Genomic DNA, 14,047 nt, shown 5'->3' with positions numbered 1-14,047 from the left:
TAAAGAAAGTGACCAAATTAAATAAACGGAGACTAACAGTGTATCCTATGTGTATAATCTGTAGCATCAGTAGTTTATGAGAGTGTGGGTTGTAGGAAGGTGTTGTGTGTGAAAGCTAAAGTGGATAAACTAATGAGTGCACAAACAAGGGAAAAGAAGTGCTGCAGGTGAGCAGGCTGGCGCGAGCAGAGCGCACGCAGGTGTGAAAGGCCTGGTATTTAATCCGAAGCGGGCCACGCCCCCGCCAGGTAGCGCGGGAGGACTGGAGCAGCAGACAGGCCACCTGAGAAGAGGAGGACAGAGGCGGAGAGAGGAGGAGGCAGAGTGGGAGACAGAGCTGGAAGCAAAAGTTAAAGCCCCCAGAGACGGACAAAATACAGCCCGCTCTGGGGTTGTCACAAGACACATTGCTTATTAGAGTGAAAAGGCCTTCTTTTTCAGTTCAACAGTTTATCTGCCAAAGTTAAAAAGTATTTTAGAAACAGGCAATAAGCTTTTGTTTCACATTTTTAAAAATTGAACAGTTGCCCCACATATTTTAAATCCTGTAAATAAATCTAATTTGTCAATATAAACAAAGCATTAACATTTATAAATACACTTTTTTTTGTACATTTCTCATCACCTCTCTCCTCTCAGATCTAATTTTCAAGGTGATATTTTACTCTTTTTTGCTGGATTGTACAATAAGTGTGAATTAGACAGTAATTCACATTTAAATGTGAAACTATGTAAATTACTGTCTATCATCTTCGATATTTATCGATCTGTGGGGTAATTAAAATTCAGTACCTGATTATCAAAAGTCCTGCAAACGTTTGTCTGTGTTCAGTTGGACACATGATTGGGTGAGATTATTCAGAGATTATTGGGTGTTACGTTTGTGCCCAGTTCATGGCTTCTGCTTCAGTGTGTGCAAACCAGCCCTCCACAGACCTGCCTGTGGTTCTTTTTATACTTCAGTTTGGGTGTTTCCCATGCATTAAAATGTGATCAGTCTGCAGCATATTGCAGAGGTGTAGTAACAGCAATTCTCTGCAAAAGCACTTTTTAAAACATGTGTTCTTTAGCGTGTCTGTTTTTTTTTTCTAAATGGAACATTGATCCAAGCACTTGCATAGGTGGTGCACTCAATTCATGTGATTATGCTTTTTTTTTTTTGTTTTTGCTCCAGTAAATTCCCTTGGACTGAAACTATAATCTGGTTTTTCTATTAATTAATTATTTAATTTATACATACATACATACATACATACATACGTACATACATACATACATACATACATACATACATACATACATACATACATACATACATACATACATACATACATACATACGTACATACGTACATACAGTAGAATGATCATGATGCTTTGCTGAGAGGAGCTTTATGGATATCAGACTTCTCTTTATCCTATATTATTCTATGTTTGTTAATTTAATAAAAAAACAATAAAAAAAAAACAGTTTTTAGAATATGTTGGGTCTTGTGAAGAGTGGAAGTAGCTGCAGTAGTTAGGTGGTTAGCAATGTCGCCTCTCAACAACAAGGTTCCTGGTTTCAGCTTCAGCTGGGACTTTGCTTGTTCTCCCCGTGCATGTGGGTTCTTTCTGGCTTCCTCCCACACATGATGTCAAGTTAATTGTTATTACTGGATTCTCCCTCGAAGTGAGTTTGAATTGCTCTGTGTTGGTTCTGTGATGGACTGGCAACCTGTCCAGGGCATACCCTACCTATTGCCTAATAGCAGCTGGGTTAGACTTCAGTGATCCTGCATTCGAATAAGCAAGTTTACACCACGGATGAATGGATGGATGAATGGATGAATGGATGGATGGATGGATGGATGGATGGATGGATGGATGGATGGATGGATGGATGGATGGATGGATGGATGAATAGATGGATAATGGATGGATGGATGGATGGATGAATGGATGGATGGATGGATGAATAGATGGATAATGGATGGATGGATGGACGGACAGACGGATGGAAGGACGGACGGACAGATAATAGTGTGACTGTGATCAGTTGTGAACCGCTTTGAAAAGCATGACCTTTTTCTAGTTTCTAGTCACTCATCTTTTAAAAAAGCAATCTGATATTTACCCTTTACCACAAGTAATTACTGTAACAGAATTTTTAATTATTTAGAAGGTGGAGGTGTTCGATTTGTGATTTTATCTTTCCACAGAATGGAGCCCTTTTTTCACCATGGGTAGATCGTGAGTACATCTCTGCCCTTTTCTCTCCGTACACTAAAAACAGATCTCAGAGATCTAGTGAACAGCTGCTTTTAGCTGTTCCATTATCCGGTTGGTGTCCAAAGGGGATGGTGCCTTTGTGGTGGCAGGCCCAGTTTTCCATTGTCAATCAGATTTGCTACTTCTAGTAACACTGTTACAAAAATGCTAAATACTTATTTGTTCACACTGGCTTTTAACTTCAGTTAACTCCCCTTCATTTAATTAATTTTAATTGGGTAGTTTGTCTTTTTTATTGTGTGTCATGCAATGCACAGCACTTTGGTCAACAGTGGTTGTTTTAAATGTGTTTAATAAATACACTTGACTAATGTTTAGGCTAAAGTAACAGGAAAATATGAGTGTGCTGCTTTGTTGATTTGTGTGCAGAGAAGTTGGAGGTGAGGTACAAACTGGAGAGTAACAAAGATGCAGAGATCCTGACGAGTAAAGTGAAGAACCTCGCCAACAAACAGCTGCATTCTGTGGTCGTCAGCAGACTGGCAGAGTCTGTTTCTGTGCAGGTAACACATTACAACACACAATAAATCTTTATTAAACATTGCTAATGTGCAGGAAATGCATAATAAATCCTCAAACTCCAAACCTCCCAAACTGCTTTTTAAAAGTCCATTAAATCACAGAATCAAATCACAATATGAAATAAAATCTTGAGGAAAAGCTTATATCCTGGTAGCAAAGTAGTCAGTCTCAGAATTGTGTGTTATTGTGAAATTTGTAGTTAGTGTGTCAATGCTTTGTGACTTGTTGCTGTTTCAGGTTATAGATAATTTTTTACAAAGATGAGCACTAACAAATTAAACCACAGAATCTCTATTTAAAAAAGAGACTGAGCAGTGAAATCAGTCACGTTAAAGTATGTACTGTCAGCACTGGTGGAGTGGCATTTCAATAAAGACTTACTTTGACTGGAAACCTGTCATTTTTTCCAGATTGACAGGAATGAAAAAGAGGACTTCAACCTGACATCTGATGTTGAATTCAATGGAATAAAGTCGCTAATTCTTGGCAGATTGCACAGTAAGTAAAATCTTTCACAAACCCAGACAAGGATTTTCAGACTGCAGGGCTCTCAGACAGACTCATTTCAGAGATGTTATACTTTATCAGACAGTAAGGCACTTAAGAGATTCATGATCATGGTTACATCACTGGAAATGCTTCTATCTTGTATATGACAGGTAAAAGATTGATAGAAACAGAGTAGGTCGCCTCAGTCAGATGTTTCAGGTTGACCTTACTGTGTCTGCATGGGTTTTTCCTACTTCATTTCCAAAGATACCCATTAGGTTGCCTGGCATTTCTAAATTGTTACTGTGTGAGTATGCAAGGTTGTCTAATCTTTGTGTTTTGCCCTGTGGTAGATTGATAACTTGTTCAGGATGTACTCTGCCTCTTGCTCCCATTATATCTAGGATATTTTCCAACTAGGATGAAGCAAGAAAAGTAAATGGATGAATAGATGCAACATAATTAATGTAGTACCATAGTTTTTCTTTTTAAAGTTAAACATACATTATTCTAAACTTTCATGCTATTTAATCCCAGTCTTACCAGAGCATGCAGCTATTCATCCTCTGTGTGATTCATATTTACTTTCAATAAGCTAGTTGTGTAAAAAGATAAGATGGCAGTGCATGCAGGTTTTTGCATATGAGTCTAAAGGAGTAAGCAAAAATCCCAGGTTCACCTTTACTGGATAACTCATGTTTGTCAGTTAAAATGACTTCCACACAGAGATTGGTGAGATTAAAGTACATTTTGATTGGACAGAAAAATTAATTTACAGCAATGAAATGACTTATATTTCCTGATTTGGCATTTTTAGGAGATATTATAGAATGCTGCACTTCAGAAAACAGGACAGTTTAAAGCAACTGAATCAAATGGCTGAATTCCTTCATCTGCACATCATTCAGCAGCAGAGGCCTGGTAACGAGCCATTCATTTTATTAAGGTGTGTTGGAGATGGGTTGTTTCGAAAAGTTGCAGGATAGTAGATCTCGAGGACCGCACTTCTGGTCTAAAGCCATGCCAATCTGCCTGGGAGGCTAAAGTATATTTTAGAAGAACAATGCTCCAGACTGAATATCAGCATCAGCACAAGTACTGATGAGTATGACCCTGAAGTTAGAAATCCATTCACCATATGCATAAAGAGCGATTACACAGATTTTTTGGGGGAACCTTAGACCTTAAACACAGCCTTTATTAGGCCTAAAAACTTGAGTAAAATGTTGTTTTTTTTATATATTTGTTTGTAACAGCTTCTGTTAATCTAGTCACAGTTTACCTTCCAGTTACGCACAAATGTAGACTAGAGTATAAAAACAAACTTTTGTTTCTACTTAACTTCAATCAGCATGATCTACCTAATGCTTGAGTCCACCCTTTATTTTAAATTTAGGTATCAGTATTTCCTGAAATCAATATTTCACAAAACAAAAGAGAGAAGCTGCTCAGAAGTTAATGTATGATTTCATTCCTAGAGTATGTGAATAAAATGATTATTAAGAAAGTTAAACACTGCTTTACAAATACGATTATTGTTGACAGCTCATTTTACTCAACCACTAATGTAGTTTTTTATCTGGAAATATGAAGGTAAATTATGTATTTTACCTGCTAAGAACTGCTGAAACACTGGAGTTTGCCATATTTATTCCCATATCCCCTTTCTGGTAACTCAGACAGTCTTTTAAACGTTCCATTATCTGTGAGGGTGTCACATTTAAACTGTATTGCATCATCTTTAAGAATATTTTAACCTCTCTTGGGTGTGATGTGCTCTGAAAAGCTGATGCAGAGTAGAGTGTGTAATGCACACTCCTACATGGGTTTACTGCTGCATTAAACAAGGCTGGACATGCAGAATTACAGCTTGAATTTGCCAGATAATATATTTTGAAGAATAATTGGACATAATCTGATCCTGTTGATTGGTCTGTTCATGTGAATCCACCTATGTTTAAAATCTAAATTATATATAATAAATAGTCTTTCACTATAAAAATAGAACCTTTGTTTATTGTCTTTTAACATCCTTCTCCTATAACACAAACTTAAATTTGCTTATTTATCCTTTTTTTCCATCCATTATCTACCACTTTTCTGGAGCTGGATCACGTGACTTCCTAAGCAGGGAGCCCAGATTTCCCTCTCCCTGGTCACATTCAGCAGCTCGTCTGGGGGAATCCCTAAGCATTTCCAGGCCAGCCAAGAGATGTAGTGCGTCCAGGATGTCCTGGGTCTTCCCCCAGGTTTCCTCCCGGTGGGATAATTTCGGCCGCTTGTATCCGCAAACTCGTTCTTTCGGTCACTACCCGCAGCTTGTGACCATAGGTGAGGGTAGGAACGAAGATCTACCAGTGAATCGAGAGTTGATTTACGGCTGGCAATACGGACCAGGGTCTGGCATCGGCCGTAAGGACCAGACAGCTTGTACAAAGGGGTACAGCACTCCATACTCCCTGAGCACTCCCCACAGAAATCCCCAGGAGACACGGTTGAACTCCTTTTCCAAGTCCACAAAGCACATGTAGACTGGTTGAGCAAACTCCCATGCCCCCTCAAAGACCCTAAAGAGGATGTAGAGCTGGTCCACTGTTTCCCGAACGGGACAAAAACCACACTGCTCCTCCTCAATCAGAAGTTAGACTGATTGAGTTAGGAGGCTAACTCTGTAGTTAGAGCACACCCTCAGGTCCCCCTTGTTGAAGAGGAGGCCCACCACCCCAGCCTGCCAGTCCAGGGGAATTGTCCCCAATGTCCACGCGAGGCTGCAGAGGCATGTCAACCAAGACAGCCCTACAGCATCCAGAGCCTTAAGGAGCTCCGGGCAGACCTCACCTGCCACTGAGGAGCTTTTTAACCACCAGAGATGGGAGAGCCAACACCAGGGTCCCCTGACTCTGTTTCTTCATTGAAAGATGTGTCTGTGGGATTGAGGAGGTCATCGAAGTATTCCCTCCACCCACCCATAACACCCCATGTTGAGGTCAGCAGCCCTCCATCTCCCCTGTACATAGTGTTGATGGAGCATTGCTGCCCCTGCTTGAGCCACCGGATGGTGGATCAGAATCTCCTCAAAGCCGTCTGGAAGTCATTTTCTGCAGCCTCTCCAAACTCCTCCCATGCCTGAGTTTTTGCCTCTGCAACCACTGCCTCGGAAGTCCCACAGGCCAAAAAGGCCCAATAGGACTACTGCTGGTGCCCACCGAGTTCAGAGAATTCCGCTGCAACAGGCACCAACGACCTTACGGCCACCCTTCCAGTTGACTGCCTCAACAACAGAGGCACGGATCACAGCCTACTCACACACATTTTTTTGTTGTTTTTGGGGATTTTCTGCACCTACAGAGACAGGTAAAGAAATATGCTTGAAGGAAAAGAAGTTGCGAGAATAAACTGACCCAAACTTACTATAAGATGTAATGGCAGTCCTCATCAGTGTATGTGTTTCATCTATTAATATTAAAATTAAGGTTTATAGTCAGATCAGATAGGTAGGACTCGGGTGATGCAACACAAAAATATATATGGTTGTGTCTGAACGGAAAAACGCTGTCTGTATTTTTTAGAAAACCTCACATATCTCTGTCTTCTTTCTAGACTCCGGTGAGTTGGATCCAGAACTGGCTCGGCTTGGTTCTCTGGGTTTCACAGGCTGTCTGTCCACCGTCCTTTTTAACTCCATCAGCCCTCTGAAAGAAGCTCTGCTTTACCCCAACACCAGCCCTGCCATCGTCACAGGCCCACTGATCCAGTCTGCTTGTGGCACCACTTCACCCAATTCCTATGCAGCAGAAACCACACACCAACAATCAGGTCAATGTATTGTAGTGCATGTCCCTGTCAAATAACTTAATTCATTCAGCTAAAGCTTTTACTAACCTTATTTAACAAGGAAGTAAAATTTATTTTCCAAGAATGTCTTTGGCAAAATAGTAAGCAGTAATAAACACAAAAGTATGCATGCTGAATACAAAATAATAAGTAGACAGATAAATTAACTATTAAAAATCATAAGATAATATCACATCATAAGAAGGTCAAATATAACATTGCATGAATCCAACTACTTAACATTCTGGTAATTTAGCTGGTTTTGTTTTAAAAGCAGAGGAAGCAGCACACAACTAGTCATAGTTTTTAGTTGTTTATAGAGGGTCTTGCTTTAAGTTTGACCTCAGAGGAAGTTTTTCCCAGCTATATGGGATTTTTATCTTTGAAGTAACTGTACAGAAAAAATATGTTTCTGGTAAATGTTTAAAAAAATTGAAAGACACATCAGGATGAATAGGGTTTACTGAGTATAAATAGTAGTATTATTTTAGAATAATATAAAATATTAACTCCGCTATCAGTCACGTGTTTGTGTTTCTGCATGTAACATGAATGCAACCAGAGAAACACATTAGGAAAGTCCTCCATCCCCATGAGAGCCCATTGAACTGCATGCTCTGAATGCTTCTTTAGAATACAAGACATATACTATTACAGATCTAATGTTTATATAAAAATAACTGTGGTGTCTCATTAGACTGACCATTTATTATACAGCTTACACCTTGTCAAAAACCAAACTCTGAGGCATAAAAAATGTTTCTTTAGACATCTGTGTGACCCCAGGACACATATTGAAGCTTAAAAAAGTGCATTTGGTTTCTCATGAGGCTCCAAGCAATACTTTAGATATTCCTGAGGTTGCTGGGGGTGGTTCTGTACAGTCCTCTGTGGGTGATACCTCCCAAACTTCATGATAAGACTTTTGGATTTTTAATCCTGCTGTGACACCAGGTTAATGGCCAGAAGATGATGCCATTAATTTAAAACAGGTTATTGAATGGTCTGGGTGAATACTCGAGTCTGATTGGCTGAAAGGTGTCCATTAAAAAGTGATAATGGACACCTATAAAAGAAGTTCCAGTCAAATAGCCTTATTGCTGTAAATTATTGCGCTGACTAAATGATAGTTGGTAACCGTGGCAACAGAAACTCAGACACCGGGCAGCAGACGCGCCAGATCAGAGCAGCCTGCAGGCTTATTGAACAATGTAGAAAACTATCTGTAGACTTTGACTGTTTGAAACAAAATGTCGCATCATCCTCTCGACACACACAAGCTGTAAGAGCTGCACTGCCCTCTGCAATGTTTGTGTCAGGTAACATAACTGCAGCCGACTGAGCTGCAGGTTCTGTGTCAGAGCCAGTTACCTTGGCAACGCGTCACAACGAAATAGTCCACTCAGCCGCTTCTTGTGAGAAAACTATGATTTTACCGGTTAAAAACAACATTAACACATTAATAATTTATTTAATATTTTTTTCTTTCTTAATGGACCATGGTATAAGCGGGATAATGCTCAACGAGGTGCCCATTAAATTAATGGACGATGCGTGATGCGTGAACCGGAGGGTTGATTAATTTATGATAATGGCCGCCCCTGCAGATTAATTTATAATAATGGCCACCTCATCGGGCATTAGCCCTTACTTATAAATCCCTCCCCTACTGTGATATAACACACCTTACTGTACAGAATTAGTTTCACTTTTTTCTCTATTGTGCATCTGTCTGTAGCACCTCAGTTGCCTGCCTGCTCTTGTGCTTTTACCCTTTTGTTCTCGTGTTCAACTTAATTTCACATAATTTCACATCATTCTTTCTATCCTTCCTCTAATCTGATCACTTGTTTTTTTCTGTTCTTTTTCTTCCTGTCTTCTGTTTATTGTTGCTTTGTTACTGCAGGCCAGTCAGGGTCAGTGGGAGCAGGCCAACCTCTAGTGAATGCCATCAGGAGTGACTCAGCTCTCATTGGAGGTATTGTTTCCTACCAGGGTTTGTTTAATTTGGATTCAATATGTATTTATTATTCTGTGGAAAAAGTGATTGGAAAGATGTTCATAACTCAGAAGTCTCTGAGCAGTTGAACTTGAACACAGTTGAACACAACTTATTAGAAAAAAACAAATTGCTTTTGACTGCCCAACTTGTTACAGAGCAAAACAATCAGTTTTTTTCAGTACCTACTGCGCTGCTGGTTTGCTTATTGCCAGCAAGATTCTGCAAAACCTACAAGCTTGAATTTATCAAAGTGGGCAGAGTTAGTTTATGAGCAGGGGAAAATCTCATTAAGTTCTGGTACAATTTTTAAGTGGAGATGGTGTCCTGTTTGTTTTTTTAGCCATTATTTTTCCCATTTTAACATCAGACATCACTAATCTCTAATCCGCTATCTGCATGGAAAAATATGTACTTTCAGACAATTTTACTCCCACTGACAACATAAAGTATGCAATCATACTGTCCCTGTGTAAAAGCATGGATGACATTTCAAACTGACCCAGCTTTTAGCTATTTAGCTTGTAACTAAAAAGATTTGTATATTTTTAGTAGAGAATCTGAATTTGTGTGGATGCTTTGCATCCTCAGACCAAATTACATGTTTTGCTGACCTTTCACGAGAAAAGAAATAAATTTAGCCCATGCATTAATGAAAGCTGCTTTAAATGTTACTGTGCCCTTTTTATGTCATCGTACAAATTTGTTTCCCTTTTCTTACTGATCAAATTCAGTTCTGAAGTAATTTTAGCCACTCTGAGTGCATTAAACATCTACCCACATTTCCATGGATGATGAATAATATAACATCACAACGCTCATACCGAACAACTTCAGCTTGATGGTGAACTTGTTGTTGCCATGTGTCCAGAGCTCATCATTCTAAAAAAAGAAGTACTCTAGATTCCATTTTTTATACAATCAGCTTACGAGTTCCCTTTTAATGAATATTCCATGGAAATCATCAATGCTGCACTTACATAACAATAGTTCCCTATTTTCATTTCACAGATAGATATTCTCACTTTTACTGAAATAAGAGCTTGGAGGAGTAGTGATGGCCCCTATGTAGAGTTATGCATCTGTATTCTTTTCACCAAAGCCTTCATTGCACATAAATATCTATAATGAAACTTTACCCATGTACACAAGTAAGATTTATCTTCCCATTTTTACCCACAAATAAATGTGGACATTAAACATTTCTGTATGAAATAATCATTTCGCACAACCGCTAATTAAACAAGATACTCAAAGCATCAGTAAAGAAGAAGTGCCATTTGACTAAATGTGAAACTGAGTCACTCATCAGTGGGGTACAGAAGTGGAAATTTCTTTTATGTGGTGGTCTCAGTTTTGGAATTGGGACCAGAACACACACTGCTGAAAATAAAGCAGCAAAAACAAATAACTTACCAAGTTAAGAGGAAAGCGCCCTGCAGAGGTACAAAAAAGAAAAAAAATGTTGCATTGCAAATGTGAGAAAACACATTCTGCTCACGCAGTGACAGCTTTAGAGTTACAGACTTCGTGCAGTAAAAGGCAATCGTGTTCCCTCATGATATTTAGACCTGATTTTATTCTCAGTGATGGTAAAACTCATCTTCATTTAGAAACCTTATTTTTTGTATTCAAGGAGAGTTTACTAGTGAGCTCTCTTTAGTCCCTACGTAATTTTACCATTTCCTCTGCTTTGTAGGTGTGATAGCTGTGGTGATCTTTGTGAGTGTGTCTGCGTTAGCCATACTGGCTCGATTCCTCTACAGAAGGAAGGGGACATGTCGGAGCCAGGACGTAAAAACAGTAAAACCAGAAGACGCTCCCGGCCTGCCATTCAGCAACCAATCCAGCTCACAGAACGGTCCTACTGAGAACCAGAAGGAATATTTCAATTAAATACTGAAGATTCCTGTCGCTGTGTTGTTGGAGCTGAGGGGGAAAGGGACAGAGATGCCTTGCCAATCCTCAGTGCTTTACGCAACTTATGGAGCCAGAACAGTGGCTCAACACAGCAAGACAAATAAAAAACCACAAACTTCCGTCTTTTGTTTGGTTTTAGCTTCTGTGGCTGTATTTTTATACGGACTGATCGACAACGTTCAAAAACAAAGTGTTCAATTTATATTGTGTCAGTACAGTTAGTCAAACGTTTGTTGGTACACAATGATGTGATTCTTTAAAAGAAGACTTTATACTGAGCCATCCTTTCTGTGTTTATTGAAATGATTAAAGATTTTTTTTTCTTTTTTTTCATGGAGTTGCTTGTATGAAACATTTGGTTGGATCTGGAACAACCTGAAGATTATATTGAATGTTTGCTGTTTTGAGCCAGAAAGCCTTGTTACACTCATTTCCAGTTGATCTTCATGGTTTCTGATAGGTTCATGTATTTATTAATTTATTTATTACTCTGTTTACAATTAATCTTAATAAATTTTCCTGGATTTGGAAAAAGCTACCAAGACGTCCATTTTTGCTTCCTGACTGGGTTTGACCTAACATATCCCATCATTGGTCTTTCATATTAATTTCCATCACTGCTGTTCTTATCTGAAAAAAATTTCTACATTTAAACCAACAATCCTCATTTCCTGTTTACACTAATAAGCACATGTCCTTTATATGTTTAATGGTCAGTTACTATCAGGTGTGATAACGGATGAAATGGTGCTAAACAGCTTAATTAAAAAATAAAATAAAAACTTGTAAAAAAAAGTGCTGTTAAAAGTTAAAATGCTATTGTCTGGACTTATTAAGCCACTGCGGAGATAATTGGACCCTAAAAAAGGAGGACACTGATTATAGATACATGGACATTTGGATCAAGCTATATGGACTTCAACTCTGCCACTTAATTGGACCACTATCCTTTTCTTGGGAAACGTAAACCCAAAATATGTCTGACACTGCAACTATGTGGACTGTGAGATATCATTAATGACAACAAACAAGTCTTTAATTTACTTCAATGGCATTTCTGTCAGATGACACTGCTTTTATAAATTAATAGTGTTTGTAGAGCAAAATGACAATTTGAGAATGTTTTATGCGACCACCAGCTGACAGAGTCTTAATGAGCTTTTTTAAGTTGATGTTTTTGGCTGTTGAAGTAAATCAAACTCCAAACACAATTATCTAGGTGTGTTATCTCAGTTTTTACAGGTTCAGCTTGTAATATAAACATGCATCTTGCCCTTTCTATGTATTTTTGCATAAGAGTTTCTTTTACCGAGTGTAAGAATCAGGAAGCAAAACAAATCGAGCAAACGGATGAGATTTACCTGCAACTGCAATTGATAATGAACCTTGTTCATTACCAGTTGCAACATTACTTAACCATACCTTAGCGGTGTTGCAGAACATGAGCAGGAGGAGACTTACAGCAGAAAGAGATTCTCCATTTGTGAATATTTATCAAAAATGCCTCAAGAAGAGCCACATTACACTTAGTTTAGTGGAGAAAATATCAGACAATCTGGAACCTTCTTCTGAAAGGAAACTAGCAATACCCAATGAACAAAAAGTGTTGCAACTCAAAAAATAATGTTATCTGTTAGCCCTGAGTTGTATGCTTTCCTTTTTCTGGAATATTAGATATTCAAAAATATCCTTCCGTTTGATTAAACACTGACATAATGCACATTTTTGGAGCAGTTGTTGCCCTGCAGATTCCCGAGTCTGAAAACCCCACTTCATAACTTCTTTTTTCTAGCCGGGGCATCATATAACAGCTGGGTTTTGCTTTTCAGCACTGTGTCACATGCCAGCAACACACCAGCCGTTGTTAATGTGCACCATGGCCAATTCAGAAAAGAAATGGAAGACAGCATTGCTGGAGGAAGAGGGTAAAATAAAGAAACTGACAGAGCAGGAGATAAGACAAGTCAACATCAAACTGACTTTCACTCGCTGGAGAAAGCTCACAGTAGAGCTACGATTTCAAGTGTTGCTTTTGTTTATTATTTTGTTCCATTGCACACTTTCGACATTTCCTCTATTAGTTCAGTATGAGTGCAATCTTTGTGAGATTTTTAACACTTAACACTTACAGGCGTTGACATCATCAGAGATTCAGACGGCTACTGTCTGAGTCAATTTTGTCTTTGTTAAATTAAGCTTCAACACAGAAGATGGAATCACCATAAATTTACATTCACGAATGTTGGACTTATTAAGTTGCTGCTGGGTGGGTCCTTTCTTCACCGCGTGACATTTCTTTTAACAGCGAGGCGATAATTTCACCACTGAAGCATTCAGGTGCAGATGATGTCTGGCTGATTGTTGTCAGAGCTTGACCTGGCCTCTCTCAGAGCTAAAAAATATTACACATGAACACAAAGCTCTGATATGTGGTTGTGCCTCCCACCGACTTTCCATGCATACACACTGGTGCTCTGGTTTCAGGTGAAAGCAGCTGGATGGTTGTCATCAGATAGGTGGCCTCCAATACCAGCTTATTAGGAAAACAAGACCACAACGTGAGTAGGGAAAACCGTGTTTGATAATAATTAAGGTGAAGGCTTTTTGGTTTCTTTGCAGGTCAAATCAGAGGTTTTACACACACGTTTCCAGACATCAAACTGTAGGTAACTTTGCCTGTGTAGAACATTCCCCCAAAATACCAGCATTTATCTTGTCTGTCCACAGTCCCTCGCTCTCCATGCTCTCTGCTTCCACTCTGAATTTGGCTTTTTTTAAACAGCCAGATCATCCTCACTAAGATGTACTGGTACAAATCATAAATTGCAGTTCAAATCACATTTCGGACTTCTTCCAAATGCTGTTTGAATTCTATCTGCATATTTTACATAGATCTATTCTAATAGACTTCAGGAGTTTTGCATGGATACACAGTTTAATTACGGCATATTTTAAAACTGAAAGCCTCCTCCACTCAGCTGCAGCAAACTGTGCCACTGTTGTGATCCTGCTG

At 39.0% G+C, this 14,047-nt stretch overlaps 1 protein-coding gene across 1 annotated transcript in view; it reads left to right on the top strand.

Moving 5' to 3' along the window:
- Positions 1 to 11,554, top strand: part of LOC121656109 (contactin-associated protein-like 4) — a 68,844-nt gene extending 57,290 nt beyond the window's left edge. The window contains exons 20-24 of the mRNA XM_042011155.1: positions 2,640 to 2,773; positions 3,203 to 3,290; positions 6,882 to 7,097; positions 9,022 to 9,093; positions 10,814 to 11,554. Of these exons, the coding sequence (XP_041867089.1) occupies positions 2,640 to 2,773; positions 3,203 to 3,290; positions 6,882 to 7,097; positions 9,022 to 9,093; positions 10,814 to 11,010 (707 nt within the window). The 3' untranslated portion in view covers positions 11,011 to 11,554. The remainder of the gene's footprint in view (positions 1 to 2,639; positions 2,774 to 3,202; positions 3,291 to 6,881; positions 7,098 to 9,021; positions 9,094 to 10,813) is intronic.
- Positions 11,555 to 14,047: the final 2,493 nt, after the last annotated feature.

The sequence above is a fragment of the Melanotaenia boesemani genome, chromosome 16 (genome assembly GCF_017639745.1).
Source record: "Melanotaenia boesemani isolate fMelBoe1 chromosome 16, fMelBoe1.pri, whole genome shotgun sequence".
NCBI classification, from domain to species: Eukaryota; Metazoa; Chordata; class Actinopteri; order Atheriniformes; family Melanotaeniidae; genus Melanotaenia; species Melanotaenia boesemani.
This window is presented reverse-complemented; position numbering and strand designations above follow the sequence as displayed.